This window comes from Chiloscyllium punctatum, chromosome 38, assembly GCF_047496795.1.
Source record: "Chiloscyllium punctatum isolate Juve2018m chromosome 38, sChiPun1.3, whole genome shotgun sequence".
NCBI classification, from domain to species: domain Eukaryota; kingdom Metazoa; phylum Chordata; class Chondrichthyes; order Orectolobiformes; family Hemiscylliidae; genus Chiloscyllium; species Chiloscyllium punctatum.
This window is the reverse complement of record NC_092776.1, coordinates 15,587,086-15,611,125: the sequence shown is the minus strand read 5'-3', so window position 1 is coordinate 15,611,125 and position 24,040 is coordinate 15,587,086. Positions and strand designations below refer to the sequence as shown.

At 46.6% G+C, this 24,040-nt stretch overlaps 1 protein-coding gene and 1 long non-coding RNA gene across 4 annotated transcripts in view; one reads left to right on the top strand and one right to left on the bottom strand.

Moving 5' to 3' along the window:
- Positions 1 to 2,356: 2,356 nt before the first annotated feature.
- On the bottom strand, positions 2,357 to 5,057 carry LOC140463380 (transcription factor LBX1-like). Of its 2 annotated transcripts, none has more exons than XM_072557246.1 (2): positions 4,231 to 5,057; positions 2,357 to 3,634 (listed from the first exon to the last, which is right to left on the bottom strand). In XM_072557246.1, the coding sequence occupies exons 1-2, from the start codon at positions 4,583 to 4,585 to the stop codon at positions 3,135 to 3,137; spliced, it is 855 nt and encodes a 284-aa protein (XP_072413347.1). In that variant the 5' UTR covers positions 4,586 to 5,057; the 3' UTR covers positions 2,357 to 3,134. The 2 variants fall into 2 exon arrangements, with proteins under 2 accessions (XP_072413347.1, XP_072413348.1); XM_072557247.1 differs by having other exon boundaries at positions 2,357 to 3,619; positions 4,231 to 5,056.
- Positions 5,058 to 5,091: 34 nt separating this feature from the next.
- LOC140463381 (uncharacterized) overlaps positions 5,092 to 24,040 on the top strand; it is a 127,634-nt gene continuing 108,685 nt past the window's right edge. For both annotated transcript variants that reach the window (XR_011954667.1, XR_011954666.1), the window contains exons 1-2: positions 5,092 to 5,367; positions 15,410 to 15,498. This is a non-coding gene — a long non-coding RNA (uncharacterized lncRNA). The remainder of the gene's footprint in view (positions 5,368 to 15,409; positions 15,499 to 24,040) is intronic.

The following is a 24,040-nucleotide window of genomic DNA, read 5'->3' as shown; positions in this document are numbered from 1 at the left end:
CGTTTTAGTCTCCGCTCTGATGGGAAAATAAAATATCCAGGTTTATAAAGACTACCCACGTTTCTGTTAAATCTCACCAATACAATGGGAGGAATAGACCAATTTAGGGACGTTATGTTTTGCCTGGCAATATCCGACTGTGTTCATGATTTAAAACAAAATCAGCTTTAAATCAGTAAGCAAAATATAGACAGTGAATAAAGAGGAGATTTTGAAAAAGAAAACGATAGAAATGGCAGTAGAAAGGGAGCCGGGAAATAAACATAATATTAACAAAGTGAACGAGTCACAAGTGTAGAAACGGATTGAATAAATGTGCAATTAAAAGAGATTGCGTTCAGAGAGTTTCTAATAAGGCGGGGTATTTAAAGAATATATCCCGGATTCGAGATGTTTGTTTTGTTTTGTTTAATTCACGTGCTTCCTAATTCCTCCCCGGTCTGACTCCAAACCTGAACAAAAGTTGTGTTTGTAGGAAGTGAGAGTCGGCTAAGCCTCGCGTTAGCATATCCACCCGGACTGCTCACTGTGCCAGAACACCGCGCCTTTGTTTTATTTTGTGTATAGCACTCTGTTTAAATTCTATTGAAAACGCCTTGTCTTTAAACCCGTTAAAATGTGTTGGAGAGGGGGGGAGAGAGAAAAACTCTACAGAGAATATTTAAAAACCTTTAAAACGACCCAATCGAGCGCAGACAAAAGAGACGAGTGTCGGCTTAAACAGACCTCGTAAATGTCTCAACTCCTTCAATAAGCCCTCACTGATTATTTACACCCTCCGTGTTGCTAATTCAGTAGAAAAGCAAAACCAACTTAATTTTGGCCTCTAAAATAAAGGCAGAGTGGCCTTTTTAAAAAGTGTCCCCTCCCCTTCCTTTCGAGATAAATAAAACAGGGCAGGTTCATTCTGATTCATCGCCCACAAAATGCCAGCAAGAAGCAGCATTAACACTGCAGATGCCCCCTGGAAGCGCCATGTATATATTAGTGCTTTTGTAAATGGCGATAAACATTGAAGGGGTGGAATTGGCCAATCCATCAAATTGTCTCGAAATTGTTTAGAAAATTCATAAACCATATGGTGTCCAAGCGGTTTCGCTGCTTTTAGCCGAGGAGGCAACACTTGGTGCGGCTCTAGTCTGCTTAGACCGGAGCAGCAGGGGACTTTGTATAGGCCATTGTCAACTGACACATCAACACTGTGAAATCATTTGTCCCAAGTTGCTATGCGTTCCGCTAACATTAACCGAGCCATACACTCTCAAAGACTCACTGCCCGCAAAAAATGGCCCAAAAACGGGAAAAAATTGGCATCTTTTTTTCTCTCGCTCTCAGAGAAAAAAAACAGATTTTGAGTTCTCACATAAATTTCACTTTTGTTCGGTGTTCGAACAGCCAGGATATCTCTGTTTACAAGTCTCTCATACCTCGCCCCCACCCCCCCACCCCTCCTTAGTATTTATTGGATTGGCCTGTGTGCATCTGTGTGCAATATTACCGACCCTTGTACCATACGGAAACCACATTTGTCACACATTACACTCACACATTGGTCCTTAACACGTATTTTTTAAAGTAAGCCCGTTAATCTTCGTTTAGAACACAACACTGGGCGAATAATCGTAACGGTTTCCAAAACCTTATGATCACATTTTAACGTTTTGCTGCTTAAAAAAAATAATTAATTTCACTCTCTTCCCTTTTGCTCCCCTCTTCATTTCGTGATTGGAGTCGGTTTAAATCTGATCAGAATCCAGACTTAAAACGGTTTGATATCCTTGTACAATTTCTTTTTTTAAAAAAATACAACTACAATTGTTAACATATCAGACAGATCCGAATCACTTCTAAGAGCTGGGTAATCTAAGGTCGGAGTTAAGTCTGATACATTATCATTGTGTTTCAAATCTGCAAACACGCGTTTCTCAGTCAATGTGTTACAAAGGCGGGTCTATTGGGATGTAAATGATTTGAGTTTTTGAAAAGGTTTAACATGACTGAGGGGGTCCATTAGATCTCACACGCGTAGCTTTAGTAAATTAGCGAGCGCTAGGCTGGTATCTCTCGGCTGGAGATCGAAATTTCCACTCTCAGTGCCGGCAACCAGTAGTCCTAATCTCCCCGGCTTGTTTGTTAATAAACAAAATAGTATTTACACCATATTTTTAAAAAATCAAATCCCGCCAGCATCTCTAAAAGAAAGCACACGCACAACAAAACCAAACTGCGGATATTTAAAAATATCCAAAGCCCCGTCCATTTAAAAATTAACCTTCAAGAGAAACGCGACGGAATTTCATCTTTTGTTAAAAAAAAGTTCCTTCCCCCCAAAAATAAATTCACAAACCACTGTGAGGAATCTCAAAAATAGGTTTTAATAGGATATATTGAGGAGGCAGAATTTCTCAGAGCACTGTATAATAAATCGTCTGGAGAATGTATAGACAAAAAAAGGAAATATCTAGAAAGTTACAAGGAAGTCCAGTCTTTTTGATCTCTTAAAAAATAATAGCGTCGTGCAGATTTGCGACATGCAGTTCCAAAGGGTGTGGGGGGGGGGGGGGGGGGGGTTGGGGAGAGGTGATGGGGAAACCGGCCTATACCCTTTCACTAAAACCAAGGAGAAAAGATTAAAAGGAAGAAAAGGCATTCTTATAAATCCCATCTTGAAACTGCTGCACAGCAACAGGGGCGTAAGGGGGGTGGTGGGGGGGGGGGAGGGGGACTCAAGGACCACATTTTCAAAAACCAGCAAAAAAAAACCACCCAGTCCATTCTCACTCCAGAACGAATTGAGCTGAATTTATCATTTCTACAAATTCTGGACTAGCTGAGGTGGGGAGCCCAATTGGTGAATTTCTGTATCCTTCTCTTAGCGTGGAGGGTTAATTATTGCTTTTGTTAAAAAAAACAATTCTGGGATTATTCTACCTCGCATCGAGCCCGTATCTAAGTAGAGAATGAGAGAGAGCATTTACTGGTTCAATCCCCGAACATGCTTTGATTTGAATGATGGAGAAAGTCTTTTTTTATAATAAATTTTGTGCGTTTTTTTTTAGAAAAGGAACAAATGGGGAGAAGAGTGTGTGTGTGTGAGAGAGAGAGAGATGCTAAATAAAAACCAAGGGGGGAAATCAGTCATCGACATCAATCTCCTCTTCCTCTTCCTCCGAATAGTCCTTTCTGGGTGGGTGTCCCACTGCGAGTGAGGAAGGGGTGATGTGGGCATCTGATGTTTTGGTGTGGGCACTTTTCCGTTCGATAGGGGATTGCGATCTGGACTGACTGCCGATCTCCGCCGCACTTTGCTCTATTTCGCCCAGTTTGGTAATTTTGTCCAGCTCGCTTGGACCGAGATTCTTGGCTGACTCCACGTCCGCTTTCATCTCCTCCAGGTCTCTTTTGAGTTTGGCCCGGCGGTTCTGGAACCAAGTGATGACCTGAGCATTGGTCAGGCCGAGTTGCTGAGCGATCTGATCCCGGTCAGCCGGTGAAAGATATTTCTGATAGAGGAAGCGTTTCTCCAGCTCGTAAATCTGGTGATTGGTGAACGCGGTCCGGGACTTTCTGCGCTTCTTTGGAGTCGACCTTTGGCCAAAGATAGAGAGACCATCTCTCCCTGTTAAAACAGACCCTTTTTAGAACAGAGAAACAGAGGGATTTCAAGATCATTTAAACTCGAAGCAAACCTGTTACAGAGTTTATTTAAAACCAACCCGCCAGCGAGAAATATTCAGCAACACAGACTTCACTCTGACACTCGGCTCCAGGGTCCCACTAGAATCTACTGGCGTGTGTTTTCAACACTCCGAGGCGTAAAATACGTTCAAAATTGCAGCAATTAGGTTAAATTTAATTCCCCGTCTTTCTCCCCCCGCCAAAATCGCGCTCAAATTAAAAATAACCAGCCCAGGGGAATTAAAAACAAACTATTATCTGCAAAGTTGCACAGGAAAAATTGACGACAGAACATAAACAAGACACAGGTTTCTCCATCTCACCCATTTTCGCCCGCTATCATTCTGCCCACTTCCTGTCCCGCATAATTATACAAACGAGGACAATTTCTCTTACTCCATCTACTTGACAAGATAGTAAAATATTTCAACGAAACAACGACTGTGGCCTTTCCGAGGTTGTCCCCCGAGCAGCTTCGTACGATAACTGCTATTTGTGAAACCCAGCTGTCATTTTTTTTTTACAAGTTTCAGAAAACAAAATCAAGCTCACCTTCAGCCGCTTGCAAGACACTGACTTCTAAACCTTTAAAAGTTTTACTCGCTAATTCCTCCAAGGCACAGAGCGGGGAGGTCTGGGTCACAACGCCGGCGCGGTTATTCAAGGGGATGCCCGAAGGTGTGTGCTTGTCTGCCGCAGACAGGAGGTGGTTGTTTCCGCACAAAGTGTAGCCTCTACGCACCGACGGTTTGTTGAGGATATCTTCAATGCTGAAGGGAGTTAGCGGCTTGTTGGAATTAGCCGGAGGCGGTAAGTGGTCAAGAGGACTCCTTCTCCGTTCTTCAACTGAAGAATGTAAGGTGCCAGAGGAGGATTTGGCCTCTTCTTTCGAACTCATTCTTGGCATCAAGAGTTCAGTTCCTCCCCCCCCCCCTCCCCCCCCACCCCCACCCTTCACACACACACACACACACGCACACCCCAACGACAACAGGGAACCCGTAAAAGTTCAAGCTAACTTCGTAGCCGCTGTCTCCAAGGAGTCTGCTTCCCTCTGAAGCCGGTGGAGGCCCGGTTGTCCAGGAGAAGCGGGAGTATGAATAATAAAATTCACCCAAGATACAGGCGCAGTCCCCAGTCCAGTCTCTCCTCCTCCTCCTCTCTCCCCCCTCTCTCTGTCTGTGTGTGTGTCTCTCTCTCTCGCACGCTCCGGCCTGTTCTGTCACATCAAGTATGCAGACAAGCGAATAATATTCTCTTTAGAGTGAGAAAGGAGGGAGAGACGGGGCAATTGACGATTGCTAACAAGTTATTGTTGATTGGGTGGTAATCAATTATATGCAATGCCACTTTCTCTCCCTCTGCTATCTCGCTTTTCTATCCAATGCGGACGAAGCTTAGCTGAAAACACCATTAATTACTAGTCCGAGGGAGTAGGAGGGGCTCTTCTGAATTATAACGTTTTAGACACTTGTCATCCTTATTCCAGTTTGTTTGTTTGTTCATATATATTTATAAATTAATTATGTGTTATGTTAGTACCTGAGATTCTAACTAAATCGCCTTTGATTTGTTATAAACCCGCCAACTAGCAACATTTAGCATTGAAAATGTCCAAAGTTCGTTTTATTTTAAACAACTATTTTAATAATGTTACATCTCAATGGGAGTGGAGCTATGCTCGAAGAGGTAAGATCCAATTTCATTTCTGATCCTTTCGCTAAATGTTGTGATATTTCCGCCGCCTTTCCAATCATATCGTTTCTTTGAACATTTCGAGAGTCTTTGAAGGAGAGAGAGAGAGAGGAACTAAACAACGAAATAATATCGGGAGATTAAAATGTAAATACAGCTCGGATCGTGGAAATCTGATCTCAGTGCAGTCAGTTCAGTCTGATGGAGGGTGGCGGGAGTTGGGGGTTAACAGAATGATAATCAGAAAATATTTGATGAAATGTTTAAAAGGACTCGATTATCCCCCGGTTAATGATCAGGATTACGCCACGCTTTCGCCGGTTCTCACTTCTGATGCAACTGCATAGGGTCCCATTACACATTCAACTCGATTCCCAGACCCATCAATGAGAATGTAGCTGCATTGTAACTAACAAAAATAGGAAAACATTTTTGCAAAGGTCGCTCGAGTTGGAAGGCGGCCTTCCTGAGTAGTTTTAGGAGAAGTCATGGAACTGAAGGTTGCAGGCTGTTCCCTGGGCATTGTGTTTGATCCGGAGCCCACTACGGTACGATAGCGAGGAAGGGGGAGCAACTAATTCGGAGCCGCCAGAACCGAATCCGTTTACCCCGATACAGACTCCGGATCACTGTTTTTGTTATTGCCAGTTAATTTATACAGGCAGAAATGCAAAAATTATTTCTCCTTGATAGGATTTCAAATTAGTCCGCATAAATCATTTTAATTAAAAAAAAACACTCAAATATCGAGAGTTGGGAGGCGGAGCTTAAAGCTGCAATATTCACGGCCGTCTCGCTCTCTCTCTCTCTCTCTCTCTGAACCTCTCTTTAATCTTTAGTCGAAGTTTAATTCGGTACTTTGCGGTTTAATGGGGTGCCCACAGTGACCCCTCCCTCTGGTTTCTGAAATCACCAGCTCCCTCAGTTCCCCCAAACCTTCTGAAATTCTGCAAATGTTTCCTTTCTCTGTTCTGAGGTTGGAGCAGTTCTACAGAAGGTTTTTTGGGGGGAAATTAATGAAATTCCGAGCAGGGTTTAACATAATCCGACTAAACCTGATAGTAACCCATCTTTGAATATTAACCCATAATGTTCTCTGGGTTCCTTCACTGATTCCCGTTTAAAACACCATCTATTAGTCAGACAGTTTTTCAGAGAGATAGCCAACAGCCTCTCCAACATGACCAGTGCAGAATTCTGCTTAATGGATCAGCCTCCATTATTCAGGAACCAATCCATCGTCCCGCACTGATATATTTGGAACTACAACGAAATATTTTCCGCTCTTGCAGATAGCACGCCGCCATTCATTTTATCGCAATCTCCCGTTAAACCTCCTAATAATGAATTATTAGTGTAATTGTGAATGTGTCCATGTCTGAGTGAGCGTGAGTGAAGGAAAGGGGTGTGCTTCTGTGAGTGAGTGTGACTTAGAGAGAGGAGTGAGTGCGTCTGTGAATGTGAATGTGTGTTCCTGAGTTTGAGTTAGAGAAAGGAGTGTGTGACTTCGAATGTGTGTGTGAGAGAGGGTGAGTGTCTGTGAATGAGCGAGTGAGAGAAACGAGTGATTCTGAGTGATTGTGAGTTGGAGAAATGAGTGAGTCCTGTCTCTTTGAGTATGAGTTAGAGAAAGGAGCACATGTTTCTGTGAGTGTGTGACTTAGAGAAAGAAGTGAGTGACTTTGAATGTGCGTGAGAGAGGGGAGTGTCTGTGAGCGAGAGAGCGCGAGAAGGGTGAATGTGTGTCTCAGAGTGGTCTGAGACAGAGGTGAGTTTATCACGTGGGGAGCCTGTGTCTGTGAGTGTGAAAGAGAGAGATTAGTATGTGTCTGTGAGTGTAAGCGAGATAGAAAGGGGTAAGTGTGTGTTCATGAGTGTGTCAACGAGGGAGAGGGATAGGTGAGTGTGCCTGTGAGTGTATGAGTGAGAGAGAGGGATGTACGTCTGTGAGAGAAGGGTGGGTGTGTGAGTCAGAAAAGGAGGTGACTGTGTCTCTGAGTGTGGCAGAGGGTGAGATACGTGTGTGTCTCTGAGAGAACTTATAGAGAGGGTGAGTATATGTTTCTGAGTGTTAGAGAGGACTGGGTGCGCCTGAGTGAGTGTGAGTGAGAGGGTGAGTGTGCTTATGAGTGAGTATAAGAGTGGATATCTGTCTGTGTGACTGAGTGTGAGAGACACACAAGGGCGAATATAGGTCTATCTATGAGTCTGTGAGAAAGGTGAATGAGTGACTCTGAATGTGCGTGCTTTTTCATTTCATTCACTCGTCGCTGGCTCGGTCAGAATTTATTGCCCATCCCTAATTACCCAGAGGACAGTTAAGAGTCAATCACATTGCTGTGGGTCTGGAGTCACATGTAGACCAGAACAGGTAAGGATGGCAGTTTCCTTCCCTAAATGGGGTTTTCCTGACAATCGACAATGGATTCATGGTCATCATGAGACTTCTAATTCCAGATTTTTATTGAATTCAAATTCCACCAAATGCCATGAACGTTAGCTGAGTTTATCGATTAATAGTCTAGTGATTATATCACGAGGCCATTGCCTACCGCTTCCCCCCCCCCCCGCCCCCCCATGAGAGAGAAGGTGTGAGTGTCTCTGAGCGTGAGAGAGAGGGTGAGTGTGTGAGAGAGAGAGGGTGAGTGTGTCTTTGAGTGTGTGAGAGAGGGGGAGAGTGTGTCTGATTGCGTGTGTGTGTGAGAGAGAGGGAATGTGTGTCTGTGTGTGTTGGCAAGAGGGTGAGTCAGTACCTCTGAGTGAGTGTGTATGAGGTTGAGTGTGTGTGTGTCTGAATGAGTGTGTTTGAGCGTGTGTCTGGATGAGTGTATTTCCGTATAGGGCGCTGCACTGAGGAACAGAGAGATATTAACGCCCATTGGGAGGGGGTTATGGTGATGACATTTTGAATTGACCGCATGCACGAAGCGGCCTATTTGAAACAATTGACTCCATTACTATCGAATATCAACGGAACCAGGGCGAATTTTAGCCCTTTCCATATTTCAGGAAGTCTTTCCTTGTTGACAATTGCATCCCTGAATTTCCTGCCACAAATTCCTGTGAATAAAACGGTTGCGTTCACACAACCCGCTCGACTCTCAATGAAGATTTGAAACCCTGACAGAGAATGGGAGAAGGAATGATTCCAAAACCCCTCCGCTAACGATTGACTGGCACTGGACTAGATTTAAAAAAAACTCCGAATGAGGTAGGGCCCAAGGCTGGAAAAAGTTTGTTGCAAACTGCAACTATCGGCCCCAAACCAACCAATCCCCTGCGAGCGTTTAACATGCACTAATCTTTATTGACAAATGATCTGTTAGCGTACAGAATGTGAGAATATCGAGCGGTAACGCCACGTTTCTCAGTGCTTTACGTTAAAGCTGCTCTGAGCTTGTCCGATTAGCGGACACAAATCCAGTCTTTATTCTGGGACCATTAGATTTCTTCAGACCATTGTCGAAAATAACGATGAACCGGACCCATGTCTTTTCCATTTCTCCTGAACCACTTACACTGCTCACTAATTCACACATTGCACACAACCCCCTTCTCCTTGTTTTTACAAACGCTTGACTCCGGGCCCCATTGAGTCTGGTGGCTTCAGAATAAACATGGGTAAGGGTGACCACATACCGCCCTCCCTCGTCTGATGAACGGATGCTCCTCCGTGTCGAACAACACTTAGAGGAAGCGTGGCAAGGCCACAAAATGCGCTCTGGGTGGGGGATTACAATGATCACCACCAGGACTGGCCCGGCAGCAGTGCTACTGATCAAACCAGTCGGGTCCTAAAGGATATTGCTGCTAGGTTGGGACTGTGGCAGGTGGTGAGGAATCCAAGAGGGAAAAACAGAAGACCTCATGCTTACCAATCTGCCAGCTGCAGATGCATCTGTCCATGACAGTATCAGTAAGAGCGACAAGTCTTTGCAGACATGAGGTTCTGACTTCACATTGAGAATAACTCCCATTGTGTTGTGTGGCACTACCACTGTGTTCAATGAGACTGACTTCAAATAGGTCTAGCATCTAAGACTGGGCATCCATGAGGCACTGTGGGCCATCAACAGCAGCAGAATTGTACTCCAGCACAATCTATGACCTCATGGCACGGCATATCCCCCACTCAGCCATTGCCATCAAGTCAAGAATCAACCCTGGTTCAATGGCAAGTGAAGGAGGGCATGCCAGAAGCAGCACTAAACACATCTAAAAGAGATGTGTCAACTTAGTGATGCTACCAAACAGGGCTACCTACATGTCATGCGGCACAAGCAGCAAGTGATAGACAGGTCTAAGCAATCCCATAGCCAACTTATCAGGTCTAAGCTATGCAGTCAGGCTACATCCAGTCATGAACAGTGGTAGACAGCTAAATAGCTCACTGGAGATGGAGGGTCCACAAATATCCTGATCCTCAATGATGGAAGAGCCCGATAAATCAGTGCAAAATATAAGGCTGAAGCATTTGCAGCAATCTTCAGCCAGAACTGACAAGTGAATTACAGCCATCTTGGACTCCTCCAGCATTACAGTTACCAGGCTTCAGCTAATTTGATTCACTCCAATGGTCTCAAAGAAACGAACATAGGCACTGGATACTGCAAAGTCTATGGGCCATGACAACATTCTGGAAATAGTACAGAAAAGTTTTGCTCCAGAATTTATCTCTCCCCTAGCCAACTTCTTCCAGTACAATGCTGGTATCTATCTGACAATGTAGAAACTTGCCCTGGTATATCCTGTACACAAAAAGCAGTTCAAATCCAACATGGCCAATTACCACCTATCAGTTGACTCTAAATCATCAGTAAAATGATGGAAGGAGTAATAGAGAGGGCTATCAAGTAGAAGCTGCTCAACAATAATCAGTGATGCCCAATTGGGTTTGTTAGGGATAATCAGCTCCTGAACTCATTACAGTTTTGATTCTAACATGGACAAAAGAGCTGAGTTCTGGAGGTGAGGTGAAAGTGACAACCTTTGACATCAAGGTTGCATTTGACCAAGTGCAGCAAAACTGGAATTAATGGGTATCATGGGACAACCTGTCCACTGTCTGGGGTCATATCTGGCAAATAAGAAGATGGTTGTGGTGTTGGAGGGTCAGCCATCTCAGCTCCAGGACATCCCTGCAGGATTTCCTCAGGTTAGTGTCCTAAGCCCAACCATTTTCAACTGCTTCATTAATGACCTTCCCTTAATCATAAGGTCAGAAGTGGAGATGTCCACTGATGATTGCACAATGTTCAGTACCATTTGCAACTCCTCAGGTGCTGAAGGAATCCATGTTCAAAAGCGCGAACATCTGGACAATATCCAGGCTTGGGTTGTCAAGTGGCAAGTAACATGCATTTAAAAACGGTCAGGCAATGGCCATCTCCAATGAAAGAGAATCTAACCACTGCCCCTTGACATTCAAGGGTGTTACCACATTGAATCCTCCACTATCAACATCCTGGGGTTATCATTGACCAGAAATACAACAGGCCTCATCATATAATCACAATATCTACAAGAGCAGGTCAGAGGCTGGGGACACTGTGGGGAATAGTTCACCTCCTGATTCCCTAAGGGCTGTCCACCATTTACAAGGCACAAGTCAGGAGTATGATGGACTACTCCTCACTTCCCTGGGTGAGTGAGTTGGATGGCACGGTGGCTCAGTGTTGAGCACTGGGACCTGCAGCGCCAGGAACCCGGGTTCGAATCCACCTTGGGCAACTTGCGTGGAATTTGCACCTTCTCCGGTTTCCTCACACCGTCCGAAGATGTGCAGGTCAGGTGAATTGACCATGCTAAACTACCCATAGTGATAGGTGCATGAGTAAAGGAATGGGTCTGGGTGGGTTACTCTTCGCAGGGTCGGTGTGGACTTGTTGGGCCGAAGGGCCTGTTTCTGCACTGTAAGGAATCTTAAAAAAACACTGAAGAAGCTGGACACCATCCAGGACAAGGCAGCCCACTTGATGTGCGCCACATCCACAAACACTCACTCCTTACACCATTCAGTAGCTGCAGTGTGTACTATCTATAAGATACACCACAACATTTCACCAAAGATCCTCAGATAGCACCTTTCAGACCCATGACCATTTCCATCGAAAAGGATATAAGAACACCACCTGCTGCAAGTTCCCCTCCAAGGCACTCACCATCCTGACTTAAAATGTATTGCCACTATAGTTGGGTCAAAACCCTGGGATTCCCTCCTAATGGCCTTGTGGGTTAACCTACAGTATAGGGTCTGCAGCGATTGAAGATGACAGCTCATCAGTACCTTCTCAAGGGCAGTAGATGCTGGCAGTAGATGCAGGCCCCAATAGGGAATTTAAAAAAAACCTTCACTCCAGAGCCTCAATATCCGTGAGAGACCAAGTTTATTCTTTCTACCCCTTTTGATTACGCCTCTCATTCCCTCTCTTTTCATTCTCATTCTCAATCTCAATCCCTTTTATCATTCCCCTTTCTCTCACTCCAATCTTTCACTCTCACTCCCCCCACTTCAATCTCTTACTCTCACGTCCCCTCTCACACTCCTCATCCCCCTTTCTCACTCCCCGCTCTCCTCCCTCACTCTCACCCCCTTTCTCATTCCTCTTTCTCACTCTCACTTCTCCTCCGTCACTTCCACTTATTCTTTCCAATATCTCCTCCCCAGTCCTCTCGCATCACATCAAAATTTCAAGACGGGTGGAGGGAGATAGGGACATGACATACATATGGGAAGGTCTAAATTCCGGCGTTTGGTTTAACTTTTATTCAACTTCTCTTCATTTCTCACCCACTGCCTTCTCCCCCACTCTGTTATATCATCTGCTCCATCACATTCTTCCTCTCTCCTCCGCCTTTGCTCGTCCTATCTCTACCCTTGCCCGGTCAAAGAGACGGGTCTAAATTCATTCAGAACTCTAACTGAGAAAAGCCACACTAAATTCTGAAACAATTTGCAACATGTACAGAAGGAAAGGGTGGTTGCGGAGTGCCGGAAACCTCGAGCTCACACACAAATAAAATCTATTTGAAACAGCCAGATAACGAGAGGACAACTTCACACCAAAGATCATCAAATCCAGCCCAGTTTCCAATTCTCGTCTCTCCAAACATAAAATCCAGAATATTTGTGTCTTTCTTTTACACCAGGAAATTGGTTCTAGACCTGAATTTGACAATACAACTGCCCAAACCTCTGGGCTCATCGTCTGAGTCACAGTTTAATTCCCCCCAAGCCACCTGCAAAGGTTTGCTGTCATTTCTGAGCATGCGCGAGGTGATGAGTGTAGTTGGAGGAATCCTGGGTGTGGCCGATTCCAGCTCAGACACCATCTCTACAGCGAGTTAAATTTGCAAAGTTTCAATTGTTAATGTTTTAAAGCAAATCGTGTACGAGTGGGCTGCTGAGGCCAGCATTTATTGCTCTTGATCTAATTGGTTTTCAGCGAGCAGTTAAGAGTCAACCACATTGTTGTCGATTCATAGACACATGTAGGTCAGACCAGGCAAATACAGCAGATTGCCTTACCTGAAGCATATTAGTGAACCAGATGGGTATATATCCAATTTACGTTAAAACTGATAACTGATTGCATATCTTTTATGGAAACACGCTGTAGATTAACATTTAAAAGTATAATCATTTGCCCTTCAACATTCTGTATTTTCTGCTGACTGACTCTGCTGCCAGTCATGATAGTTATTTCCTCATTTACGCATCAATCATAATTTTGAACATCTCCATGAATAACCCACTTCGTCATCCACATCAGCAAACTACTGCAGATGGTGGAAATTTGAAATAAAAATAGAAAGTCCTGGAGAAACTCAGCAGTTCTAGCAACATCTGGAGAGGAAGATAGAGTTAATATTTCAAGGCTGATATGATTCTTTTTCAGAGCTTAAATTTCCCTGCTCTAAGGAGAATAATCCTGGGTTTCTCCACTGAAGCCCCTCATCCAAGTAAATATCCAGCATTCCCCTCCAAGGTATTAACATCCTTCTGATTGTGTGTTGGGCAGAATTATACCCAAAAACTCGGGCTTTTAAAGACTTAAGGTAATTTCTGGAAAGTTGGTAGCTGTACAGTTGCATTGTCATCTCTGTCATGTATATCTGAAAAATGAAGTTCGGTCGAAGATCTCACTGAATGGTAGTGTATTAGGCTCTGGAGGTTAAATGGCCCCCTGCTGTTCTGATATTAAACTTGCAGTGGGTAAACCTAAGTGTAATTTAGAAACTCAGAGAACCACAGGCAATTATTTCTATTTTAGCAACCTTAGTGCCAAATGTTGCTCTACTTTCTGAAGTATATGCCTCATAACTCCTTTTCCTTTTGTATTCCATTTTGCTCGATTTATATGTAATAATGGATAGCTAGAGCATAATCGAGGATATTGGTGGTTTATATTTAGGATAAATGATCCCTAAGAGTTACACACTGGTTCTAATAGAAAGGTTTGGCAGGGGGAATTATGTATAGAATAACATATTTCCATGAATGAGCTACATCCTGGAATCTAATCGAGGAGTTCATGGTGGTTTATATATAGAATAACAGATACATAGGAGTGAGTTACAGGCTGGAATCTAATCGAGGGGTTTGGGGTTTATGCATGTATATACATATATGTATATATCTAAGAATAACAGATACCTGGTTTTGAGTTACAGACTGGAATATAACTGAAGGGTTCAGATGATCGATACATAGGCTATTAAATACATGGGGGTGAATTACAAACTGAAATTTAACCAAGGGGTTGGGGATTTATAATATAAATAATAGTAACCCAGAAGTGGATTACAGGTGAAATCTAATTGAGAAGTTCAGAGGCCATTAAAATGGCTGGGAGTGAGTTGTGGGCTGAATTCTAATTGAGCAACTGGGGGCTTTTATGCTTAAACTAACAGATTGGAGTGAGTAACAGACTGGAGTCTAATTGAGGGGTTTGAGTTGTTCATGTACAGAACAACAAATACTTGGGATTGGAAGCTAATTGAGGGGTTCAAGCCGGTTTCAACAAAGTGTAGCAGATACACAGGAATAAGTTGTAAACTGAAATTTAATCAATGGATTGGGAGATAACAATTACCCAGGAGTGAGTTACAGACTAATTAAGGGATTTAGGTGCTTTCTATATAGAATAACAGACACACTGGTGTGAGTTGCAGAGTGGGATATAATCGAGGAGTTCAGCTTGTTGTGGGCAGCCACAATCCACTGTTGTGCTAGGGGTGTATAAAGAGCAAGTAATACTATGAACTGAGTGATGGGGTTCCATCCAGTCAAAGAGCTTGAAGCTTGTCCAGGCTGGATAGTCAGATGTCAGATTCCTTGTACTTCCTTCATAATTTACATTTCATACTGGGATACCCTTGGACTCCATGGGAATATTGGGTCAAACTCAGGTTAAGCAGTCTGTGCGTTGTGTACCCTTTCCTGTAGGGGAACAAGACAGTGCCCACTACTGACTGTTAAATGTTGGCACTGTTCGAGTGGTCAATTTACACATTTACTTCCAAAGCTGAAGGTTAATTCTCATTGTAATATGAATTGGCTGTGTCAGCTCTTCAGATGGTCTTTTCAGGAGGTTGAGATGCAGATGTCCATGAGACTACAGCTTGAAAATTATCCGAACTCCAAATAAATTAACATGCGTTGATACTAATGAACTTTATTCTATATCTGTACCCGTCCTGGGAGTGTTTGATGGGAACAGTGTAAAGGAAGCTTTACTTTATATCTAATCCCCTGCTTCATTTGTTCTGGGAGTGTTTGATGGGGATAGTGTAGACGAAGCTTTACTCTGCAGTTAACCCTATGCTGTACCAGTCCTGGAGGTGTTTGATAGAGTATTTTACTGTACATGTGCTTTACCTGTACATGTGCTTTACCTGTCCCAGGAATGTTTGATGGGGACAGTAGAGACAGCTTTACTCTGTATCTAACCCTGCTATATCTGCCTAGAAACGTTTGATAGGGATGGTGTAGAGAGAGTTTAAAAATAATTTCCTGTTTTGATTTCCCTTGCAGTTTGTAACTGATCATGTTCTCGAAGAACAGGAAGGAGTTGGTGTTTAGATAGATCCCCTGGGACTCTGCAGAAGGGAAGTTGTTTGAGGGTAAGACTGAACCTGTATTCATACCACTTTTCACGTCCTATAGCGCGCTATAGCAGGTTGAAACCGCGAGAAGAAAATCATTGAGCAACTTGGAGGTGACTGTTCACTGGAGATGGGAAATAGATGGCAAAAAATAATCTTGCAGCAAAACAGAAAGTGTCATAATGCAAGTCTGGTTCCAGACCTGAGAAGGATGCGGGCAGGTTCAGCTGTGAGGACATCAGATTCTGAAATCGATAACTGTAGACAGAAAGGCTGCTGGAGGGAGCGGTTGAGAATTAGCAGATGTATAGAAAGAGAGAATGGAAGGGGAAAAGTAGGGTAAGGACGTCATCCAGATGGGTAATGGCAGAGTGAGTTTGAGAAGAGTAAATTCTACTCAATGAGCCTGAGACTGCGCGAACTATACCTTTGTTTTTTCCTTGAACGGTGAGGAGTATCTCTCTGCCCTGGGACGATCGTGAGGTGTTGCGGGGCGGGGGGAGGGGTATGAGGGAGGGGGTGGGGTGGGGTGGGGTGGTGTTGGGGTGTGCCCTGGTCGGTTTTTAGAATTTCCTGATAGTCAGAAAATAAGCATCTGAAAGCCGCGAGCTTTTAATCCGCATCGAGGCGCTGCATGAAGCCCTTCAGAAAACACGTTGTTTAAAGCCTCAGTGAAAACGGAGGGGGGAGGATTAAACCCAGGGTCAACACTGGGACCCGGACCAATGGAGGGGGGAGGGGGGAAGGATTAAACACAGGGGCAACACTGGGACCCGGACCAATGGAGGGGGGAGGGGGGATTAAACACAGGGGCAACACTGGGACCCGGACCAATGGAGGGGGGAGGGGGGAAGGATTAAACACAGGGGCAACACTGGGACCCGGACCAATGGAGGGGGGGGGGAGGATTAAACCCAGGGGCAACACTGGGACCCGGACCAATGGAGGGGGGAGGGGGGACGATTAAACACAGGGGCAACACTGGGACCCGGACCAATGGAGGGGGGAGGGGGGAAGGATTAAACACAGGGGCAACACTGGGACCCGGACCAATGGAGGGGGGAGGGGGGATTAAACACAGGGGCAACACTGGGACCCGGACAAATGGAGGGGGGAGGGGGGAGGATTAAACCCAGGGGCAACACTGGGACCCGGACCATTGGGGGGGAAGGAAGATTAAACACAGGGGCAACACTGGGACCCGGACCATTGGGGGGGAAGGAAGATTAAACACAGGGGCAACACTGGGACCCGGACCAATGGAGGGGGGAGGGGGGGGGAGAATTAAACCCAGGGGCAACACTGGGACCCGGACCAATGGAGGGGGGAGGGGGGAAGGATTAAACACAGGGGCAACACTGGGACCCGGACCAATGGAGGGGGGAGGGAGGATTAAACACAGGGGCAACACTGGGACCCGGACCAATGGAGGGGGGAGGGAGGATTAAACACAGGGGCAACACTGGGACCCGGACAAATGGAGGGGGGAGGGAGGATTAAACACAGGGGCAACACTGGGACCCGGACCAATGGAGGGGGGATTAAACACAGGGGCAACACTGGGACCCGGACAAATGGAGGGGGGAGGGGGGAGGATTAAACCCAGGGGCAACACTGGGACCCGGACCATTGGGGGGGAAGGAAGATTAAACACAGGGGCAACACTGGGACCCGGACCAATGGAGGGGGGAGGGGGGGAGAATTAAACCCAGGGGCAACACTGGGACCCGGACCAATGGAGGGAGGGGGGAGGATTAAACACAGGGGCAACACTGGGACCCGGACCAATGGGGGGGGGGAAGATTAAACCCAGGGGCAACACTGGGACCCGGACCAATGGAGGGAGGGGGGAGAATTAAACCCAGGGGCAACACTGAGACCCGGACCAATGGGGGGGGGGAGGATTAAACACAGGGGCAACACTGGGACCCGGACCAATGGAGGGGGTGGGGGGGGGGGGAGGATTAAACACAGGGGCAACACTGGGACCCGGACCAATGGGGGGGGGGGAGATTAAACACAGGGGCAACACTGGGACCCGGACCAATGGGGGTGGGGGGTGGGGGAGGATTAAACCCAGGGGCAACACTGGGACCCGGACCAATGGAGGGGGGGGGGAGGATTAAACACAGGGGCAACACTGGGACCCGGACCAATGGAGGGGGGGGGGGAGGATTAAACACAGGGGCAACACTGGGACCCGGACCAATGGAGGGGGGAAGATTAAACACAGGGGCAACACTGGGACCCGGACCAATGGAGGGGGGAAGATTAAACACAGGGGCAACACTGGGACCCGGACCAATGGAGGGGGGAAGATTAAACACAGGGGCAACACTGGGACCTTGATCAATGGAGGGGGGGAGGGAGGATTAAACCCAGGGGCAACACTGGGACCCGGACCAATGGAGGGGGGAGGGGGGAGGATTAAACACAGGGGCAACACTGGGACCCGGACCAATGGAGGGGGGAGGGGGGAGGATTAAACACAGAGGCAACACTGGGACCTGGACCAATGGAGGGGGTGTGGGGGGAAGATTAAACACAGGGGCAACACTGGGACCCGGACCAATGGAGGGGGGTGGGGGGGGGGGAGGATTAAACACAGGGGCAACACTGGGACCCGGACCAATGGAGGGGGGGTGGGGGGGGGGAGGATTAAACACAGGGGCAACACTGGGACCCGGACCAATGGAGGGGGTGTGGGGGGAAGATTAAACACAGGGGCAACACTGGGACCCGGACCAATGGAGGGGGGTGGGGGGGGGGGGAGGATTAAACACAGGGGCAACACTGGGACCCGGACCAATGGAGGGGGGTGGGGGGGGGGAGGATTAAACACAGGGGCAACACTGGGACCCGGACCAATGGAGGGGGGTGGGGGGGGGGGGGGAGGATTAAACACAGGGACAACACTGGGACCCGGACCAATGGAGGGGGGTGGGGGGGGGGGAGGATTAAACACAGGGACAACACTGGGACCCGGACCAATGGAGGGGGGTGGGGGGGGGGGGGAGGATTAAACACAGGGGCAACACTGGGACCCGGACCAATGGAGGGGGGTGGGGGGGGGGGGGGGAGGATTAAACACAGGGACAACACTGGGACCCGGACCAATGGAGGGGGGTGGGGGGGGGGGGGGCGAGGATTAAACACAGGGACAACACTGGGACCCGGACACTTGGCGACTGGCCGCTTCCCCAGTAACAACATCGCGATCCCAGAAAGTGTTCGGCATTTTTAAAAAAATGAGAATTATCCCCCAAACAACTCGAGTTCATATTGATTGCGATCCGTTTAAGCTTCAGTGTGTTTGGACAAAAATCAGAAGGAAATTCAGCCCAGGTCTCACTCCCCTGAATTGTCAAACGGCGCTGATAGTTGCGGTGTTTTCACAGTCCGAAGTGCACAACAAATACTAAGTATTTTCACAGTCAACACTAGTTTATTAAGAAACTAACTGGTGCAAACGGAAGAAATTGTTAAACAACTCCGAGACTGTTTTGACAGTAATTTTGACTGATGAGGAGAGAAATTTTAAAAAAAGATGTATCAGGTTTTTTTTGTATCCAGAGGATGGTTCGAGTGTAGAATGAACTTGCTGAGGAAATGTCGGTACATACATAATGTTTAAAAGACACTTGGGTGGAGACATGAATAGGAAAGGTTTAGAGGGATATGGGTCAGGAGCAGGCAGGTTATGTTTGGGATTATGGTCGGCATGGACTAGTTAGACCGAAAGGCCTGTTTCTGTGCTGTTTCAGTCTCTGACTATGGCTCGCAGGACGCCCTGGTTAAAATCCCCATTTTTGACGATAAAGGTATTTTCTGTATGGCCACGGTCACCCTTCTTAAACAATCAACGGCCATTAATGGGCAGAATAGAACGGTGGTAAAAACAATGACTGCAGATGCTGGAAACCAGATTCTGGATTAGTGGTGCTGGAAGAGCACAGCAGTTCAGGCAGCATCCAAGGAGCTTCGAAATCGACGTTTCGGGCAAAAGCCCTTCATCAGGAATGCCCGAAACGTCGATTCCGAAGCTACTTGGATGCTGCCTGAACTGCTGTGCTCTTCCAGCACCAATAATCCAGAATAGAATGGAGTCAATTCAGCTCCATTCCATTACTGCTGAAGAATTTTACAAATTATTATTATGCAAATGAAAATTCGCGGGAAATCGAAGCGATCCCGAAACAAGAAATTGCAACTGATCCCAAAGTAACAGCCCTAGCAGAACCTCCACTTAGCAATTTCACACGTAGCAATTTCTTGCTAATGCTATCTGCAAATAAACAAACATTGCGAATATCAATGCATTTAACCTGCAATTGCCTCTAATAAATTAATATTGATGCAATTTAGATAAAACGTACCGTTCTAAATTCACAAAAACTCCATCCTAGCCCTACATTACTAAACCTACGAGACATCGAAAGTATTTTATTCGCAGGAAAATACTGCGGTCCTGCGAAGCGGTATAGAAATGTAAATGTATTTTTCTTTCTCCCATTCCCCCATAAATAAAATTCGCATAACCAACAAATGCACAAATATACAGACAAGCCTCAAAACACATGTATAAACAGGGACAGCGTTATCAGGACATTTTAGGAGTATAGTTACAGTTTAAGTGAGATAGGTGGAACCCGCAGTGATGTCTACAGCAGAATCCTGTAAATAAAGATGCGCACATTTCAGTGGTCTGTTTAATTACTCAATGATGCAGCATACATTAATCTAAACTGCAGAGCAGTATCTAAATAATACAGAAATATCCAGACAGAAGGTACAATAAGCTGTAATTACCCAGATACAGTAAAGAAATGCGGATAGAAACGGCAGGACTTAATTCTAGATAAATGCATGTTCACTAATTATCCTGTGTATTCTACACCGGTCCTACATCGAATTCATAGCTCAACGACAAGTCTCCAGACCACGCCAGAGTTTATTTTCGGTTTCTTTTTTAAAAATGTTCATGGGACCTGGGTATCGCTGGCGAGGCAAATAATTTGTTTTACAAATTTGTTTTAATTTGCTTTTCCCACTGGCCAGAGGGTAGCTAAGAGGACAACATGGAGACTCAGTGGTTAGCACTGCTACCTCACCGCGCCAGGGAACCGGGGTCAATCGCACCCTCGGTGTCTGTGTGGAGTTTGCGCATTCTCCCCGTGTCTAGGTGGATTCCTGCCCCCCCACCCCCACACAGTCCAAAGATGGGTGTGGGTTGGCCATGCTAAATTGCCCACAGCGCCCGGGGATGTGCAGGCTAGCTGGGTTAGCCATGGGAAATGCGGGATTACAGGGGTAGGGGAATGGGTCTGAGTGGAATGCTCATCCGAGGGTCGGCGTGGACTCGATGGGCCGAATGGCCTCCTTTCACACTGTAGGGATTCTGTGAAGAGTCAGGCACACTGCCGTGGGCCTGGAATCACATATGGATCAGACTGGCTAAGGAGGGCAGATTTTCTTCTCTAAAGGGCATTGCTAAACCAGATGGGTTTTAACCCGCAATCTACTCTTTATTACACGTTTTCTTATTTAGGTGATGGAGGAGCAGCGCTCCGAAAGCTTGTGCTTCCAAATAAACCTGTTGGATTATAACCTGGCGTTGTGTGATTTTTAACTAAATGAGAGACTCAGACTTTTCCCATTTTTTGCTGTTGTAAGAAATCTTGAAAAAGAACAATCAGTCCATAAATCAAATGAATCGTTTGCAGCAGATCTTCAGCGGGTCTGGTGTTAGATAGTCCCAGTCCCAGACAGGGCCAAATCCTCAATGCAGCTTTCCTCCTGGAAGGTGTAAATTCATGCTGGGGCCGACTTTAGCTCAGGTGTGAATTCTCAGTCATGTCATTGTGAGACACAGCGTTCGGGGGTGATGGGGGAAGGAGCTGTCTGCTAGATGCCACACCGCATTTCAGATGTCACGGGGGCAGGTGTGTCCCAGGAGATAGCTTAGAGGCAGGCTCCGAGGGAAGCGCCAGGTGATAAATATTCTGTGGGAGCAGGGTATGGTCTGGAAATGCTCCAAGTGCGTTTAGGTATCGCCCCTTTGGCTGCCGAGATGCTGCGAAAATGGGAGTGCGTTAGGAAGTTGTGTTTGAATATCTGAGTCCGTGAGAGCGGTGGCAGACTCACCAGAGCTGCTAAAGGTCACACGGCACCAAGTGTTCGTCTAACGGCTTTATTTGAAGTCACAAGCTTTCGGAGCGCTGCCCCTTTGTCAGGTTCACCTTGAGGTTGGACTATAAACTGGTGTCGTGTGACCTTTGACCTTGCCCATTCCAGTCCAACACCGGCACCTTCACGCCACAGCAACTCCCTGGCCAGACTCCAGTGCTTTCCAAAGCTCGCTGTCCTGTGCGAACATTTGGTTTGGAAAGAATGAGAAGATTTCATTGCATAATCTTAGGGGCCAAAACTGAGGCAACTCGAGAGAAAGGTCAAAACATTCGGGAATATGACTAAGGGAGAGAAACTTCTGCAACACTGGAAGCTTTGTGATCCTGGAGTGTGTTGACCTGGGGACCAAGTATGATCCTCGCATTGCAATGTATGGTTTGGATTTCCAAGTGGTCATCATAGGATCCCTGCAATGGGGAAGCAGGCCATTCGGCCCGTTGAGTCCACACCAGCTTTCCGAAGAGCATCCCACCCAGACCCACCCCCTACCTATCCATGTAACCCTGCACTTACCATGGTCAATCTACCGTAATCTACACATCCATAGACACAATGGGCAATTTAGCATGGCCAATCCACCCTAATTTGCACATTTTTGGACTGTGGGATGAAACTGGAGCACCCGGAGGAAATCCACGCAGACACCGGGAGTGTGTGCAAACTCCACACAGACAGTCGGCCGAGGCTGGAATCGAACCCGGGTCCCTGGCGCTGTTCACGAGACCCCCTGGTTTGAAGCATTTCTGATAAATCGATGAAAAAGGGGGCATTTGGGTTCATGATTTCCAAAGTAGAATCGATGAGGTGGTTTCAGCAAAAATATGATGACATCCTTCTGCCTGGGAAATAAGTTGAAGACCACATAAAAAAGCAAGAAACCCACTTTGCAAGAGTGAAGACAAAACTCCAGCGTTCCTGCTTGAGTCGGCCATTGCAATTTCATCGAAATTCTCGCCTAGTCTAAAACCTCTTCTCTTGCGATCCATTGTCCCGGACACTGGGCAGCGGAAGGTGTGGCTCTCAGCTTTGAGAACAGGGAGAGAGCAGGGAGGATGGGTCCAGGCACTTGAGGAATTCTCGTAGCGCCTGATTTACAAACGCTTCATCTGAGCTCAGATTACACTGGCTCAGACCAATTGCAGGACCCAGCTCGGCCCTCCAGGCAGAGCAGACCTGGACCCCGGGCAGAAAATCACACCTAACCTTCACTGAAGACATGATTTGGAGATGCCCGTTGTTGTACTAGGGTGTACAAAGTTAAAAATCACACAACACCAGGTTATAGTCCAACAGGTTTAATTGGAATCAAACTAGCTTTCGGATCGACGCTCTTTCGATGCACAATCACCTGATGAAGGAGCGATGCTCCGAAAGCTAGTGTGCTTCCAATTAAACCTGTTGGACTACAACCTGGTGTTGTGTGATTTTTAACTTCATCACATCAGATTCTTCAGAAACATTCCATCCTATTTGCGGGAAAATGAGAAGGTAGCCATGTATTCTCACCTGAACGGGAAAAAAGCTGCTAATCGCACAAGTAACCAATGACCAGACCACAACTGGTTCCCTGAAGGAAGGATGTGAGCCCAGGAGAGAGGAGCTGTCCTCCTCTTCCTCAAAGTAGTGTTATGGGAATACTTCGATTGCCTGGCAGTCTCGCAATATCTCAACTAAAAACAGTACCTCACTCCCGACCCTCTGACAGTGCAGCACTCCCTCAGAACTGACCCTCCAACAGTGTGGCACTCCCTCAGTACTGACCCTCTGACAGTGCAGCACTCCTTCAGTACTGGCCCTCTAACACTGCAGCACTGCCTCAGTGCTGATCCTCCAACAGTGCGGCATTCCCTCATTACTGACCCTCTGACAGTGCGGCACTCCCTCAGTACTGACCCTCTGACAGGGTGGCATGTCTCAGTACTGACCTTCTGACAGTGCAACACTCCCTCTGAATTGACCCTCCAACAGTGTAGCACTCCCTCAGTACTGACCCTCCAACAGTGCAGCACTCCCTCAGTACTGACCTTCTGACAGTGCAGCACTCCCTCAGTACTGACCCTCTGACAGTGCAGCACTCCCTCAGTACTGGCCCTCTAACAGTGCAGCACTGCCTCAGTGCTGATTCTCCAACAGTGCGGCATTCCCTCGTTACTGACCCTCTGACAGTGCGGCACTCCCTCAGTACTGACCCTCTGACAGGGTGGCACTCTCTCAGTACTGACCCTCTGACAGTGCAACACTCCCTCTGAATTGACCCTCCAACAATGTAGCACTCCCTCAGTACTGACCCTCCAACAGTGCAGCACTCCATCAGAACTGACCCTCCCACAGTGCAGCACTCCCTCAGTGCTGATCCTCTGACGGTGCAGCA